This window comes from Aphanomyces invadans (assembly GCF_000520115.1).
Source record: "Aphanomyces invadans strain NJM9701 unplaced genomic scaffold supercont1.52, whole genome shotgun sequence".
NCBI classification, from domain to species: Eukaryota; Oomycota; class Saprolegniomycetes; order Saprolegniales; family Verrucalvaceae; genus Aphanomyces; species Aphanomyces invadans.
Window position 1 is genome coordinate 107,771 of NW_008580197.1, and position 2,833 is coordinate 110,603.

The 2,833-nt window shown below is 56.5% G+C and overlaps 1 protein-coding gene across 1 annotated transcript; it reads right to left on the minus strand.

Annotated features, from left to right (window-relative positions):
• Window positions 1-364: 364 nt before the first annotated feature.
• On the minus strand, window positions 365-1,906 carry H310_13498 (hypothetical protein; the record flags this gene model as incomplete). Its single annotated transcript, XM_008881019.1, has 1 exon — window positions 365-1,906. One exon carries the CDS (start codon window positions 1,904-1,906, stop codon window positions 365-367), a length of 1,542 nt encoding a protein of 513 aa, XP_008879241.1.
• Window positions 1,907-2,833: the final 927 nt, after the last annotated feature.

A 2,833-nucleotide genomic window follows, 5' to 3' on the forward strand; every position in this document is an offset into this window, starting at 1 on the left:
ACGTTATCGTGGAGAAAGGGGAGGATGAAGTTTACCACAAAAGATGCAGATCACTGGTTCGCCGCGTTAGATTGCGCAAGAGGTCCCCACAAGAGATTGGAAGCACCAGTTGTAGCACTTCTGGTCCATTCGATCTCGAGACGAAAATTACAGTACTGAAAACTCACAACTGGTGCTGAATGCGATCGCTAACGCAGCTAAGCAAAACCATTGCTTAACATCGCCAGACTATACTACCATGGAGGCGATATCAAGCGGCGTAATTGACCATAGCACCTGACAATGACGCAATGTCAAATTTCTAGCGTTAGAAGTAACAAACTCCTACGGCGACACGAACGAAAATGATTGCAGGCGACAGGCTTTACCAGAAGCCGCACCACACGTAGCCCTTGGTAGGGGTCAAGGCTCGGCAATCGTACTTGCTGATGGTGTCCATGCATTGAGCTGTGGCCGGATCGTAGCAAACATTGCACGTGCCGCAGTCAACAGCCCCGGTGGTGGTAGGAGTGGGTTTGGTGGTAGGAGTAGGCTTGGTAGAGGTAGGAGTCGGCTTGGAGGTAGTAGGCTTGGTAGTAGGAGTCTTTGTGGTAGGGGTTGGCTTGGTGGTAGGAGTCTTTGTGGTAGGGGTCGGCTTGGTGGTAGGAGTCGGCAAGGTGGTGGTCGGAGTTGGCTTGTCGCCGCACCAAACCGAGCCAAAATCAGCACTGTAGTAGTCGCAGTCGGCCTTGGTGTACTCGGGGGGCAAACACTGGTTTCCTGCAGGGTAGAAGCACCCAGTACAGCTACCGCACACGTCAGGTTGAGGAGACGTGGGGGTGGGCTTGGTCGTGGGGGACGGTGAGTTGGTGGGCGTGGTGCCGTCGATCCGCGGGAACACGATGTCTTCGGCGACGTTGCACATGCCGAGGCCAGAGACCCCGCGGCTCAGACGGATGTGGCCGGCTTCACCCCAGCTGGCACCCCACGAGTTACGGAGCTTGTACGAGGTCGCATCGTAACCCACTGCGACGACGGCGTGGTCCGAGTAGGATCCAGGGCATTGCGTAACGACGCCGGACTGGTAGTTTTGCCACACGGGGTTGCCCGCTTCGACAAGCACCGACACAGGCTGCGTGTTGAGCGCCGTATCCAGCGCCGCCTCACCCGTCGCGCGGACCGTGGCACCGATGCTGAGCTGCTTCTTGGTGCAATAGCTACTGTCACACGTGCCGGTTTGACTCGTGCTGCCCGACGTGTACGGGTAGTCGCTCTCCAAACAGAGCCCGGTCGTCGACACGTACGTCAAGGCGGCGTACGGCCACCCGCCGTTGCACCCCGCGCTACCACTCGCGGTGGAACAGCTCGTCACTTGCTGCTCGGACAGGTCCAGGAGTTCTCCCGTCACGAGGCAGTGCGCCGGCTCGGCGGCTCCCACGGCCGAAAAGGCCCAGCACGACCCGCACTGACCTTGATCCCGCACAGGGTTGACACACGCACCGGTAGTCCAGTCCACCGACGCCGCCTTGACGCTGCTCAAGTTCAAGTCCGCCTCGGGGACCGAGCGGAACGCATTGCGGCTTTCCTGCAGGGTCACACCCTCCACAAACTTCTTGAACTCAGCTTGCGTCATGAGAGCAAACGGGTGGTTGTAGCTGAACGTGGCTTCAGGGTTGTTGCGGCGAGCTTCTTCGATCGCGACCTTGTTGTCGTAGAACCGCTGGAGAGCGTCCTCTTCGGCGTCGAGGGGGGACATGCTCTTGGCGACGTGGGGCAATACGCCCTTTGTCGCGGCGGCAGGGCCAAACTCGACACGCCACGCAGCGAGCTCGGCGCGGAGCACGGAGCGCTCATCCGCCGAGAGGGTGCTCACGGACTGCTTGGAGGCGGCAGCGGACGCAGCAACGAGGGTAACAAACAACTTCATTGTCGTCGAGTGGAGTTGAACGCAAATTCAATTGTGACTGTGAACGAAGTCGGTCTGGTTTGCTGCCTAGTTCTTACACATGTTTCAATCGCTGATACGGACTTGCCGGCGTGTAACCACGGCGACATCATATGCAGTATGGAAAGCAGTACAGTATTACAGTGGCGAGCTTCTGATGCGACTAGAGTTACTTCGCTGCCGGCCCCAGCATATGCTGGCTCCAAACCGTCACATGCTAATTGCACGAATATGTGCAACACCCACGTTTGAGTCGTGTCATGAGCACATCGGCCGATTCCCGGATTGAGTACGAGTCGGCTCCCCTCCCACCCGCTGAATCATCTCCTTTCAATGGTCCTCGTCTATCTCACGGCAGCAAGGGAGGCCCGATCGTAAAGTGCGACCCTCAACATCCCACTCGGATAATACACCGGCCAAGACACGTCCGGACTTTGTCCATGCTGAGGCTCAGTTCGTCGCCCCTGAGTGGATGCTCACAAATATCGAGAATGGAAATTGGAATTACCAGGCTAGATCTTGACGCTTTCACTACTCCAAAAGCGACAACCAGGAGCATGAAGCTCTGAGTGCGATGTTTGAAGCACTTTGCCGCCACAACTCGTTCTTAGCACTCTGCAAATCGTATGAAGATATTGCCGACTCAGATCCGAGTTGGATGCACGATGCAGAAAACCTTAGTCATCAGAATCATCCATTACCATCCCTTGTCCCAACATTTGCTGGTAATGCGGACCCACGTCGACTTCAAACCTCGTCCATACGTCCATGCAGCGATGCCCTGAAGCCCCAAGCTCGCCAACTTCGAACTTGAACTGCGAAAGTTAAGGCAGCATCACCGACAAATTCCTTTGTCAAGGAGTCAAATAGGTCGCATGCGTGCCATCGCGATTTTGTCAGCTAGCACAT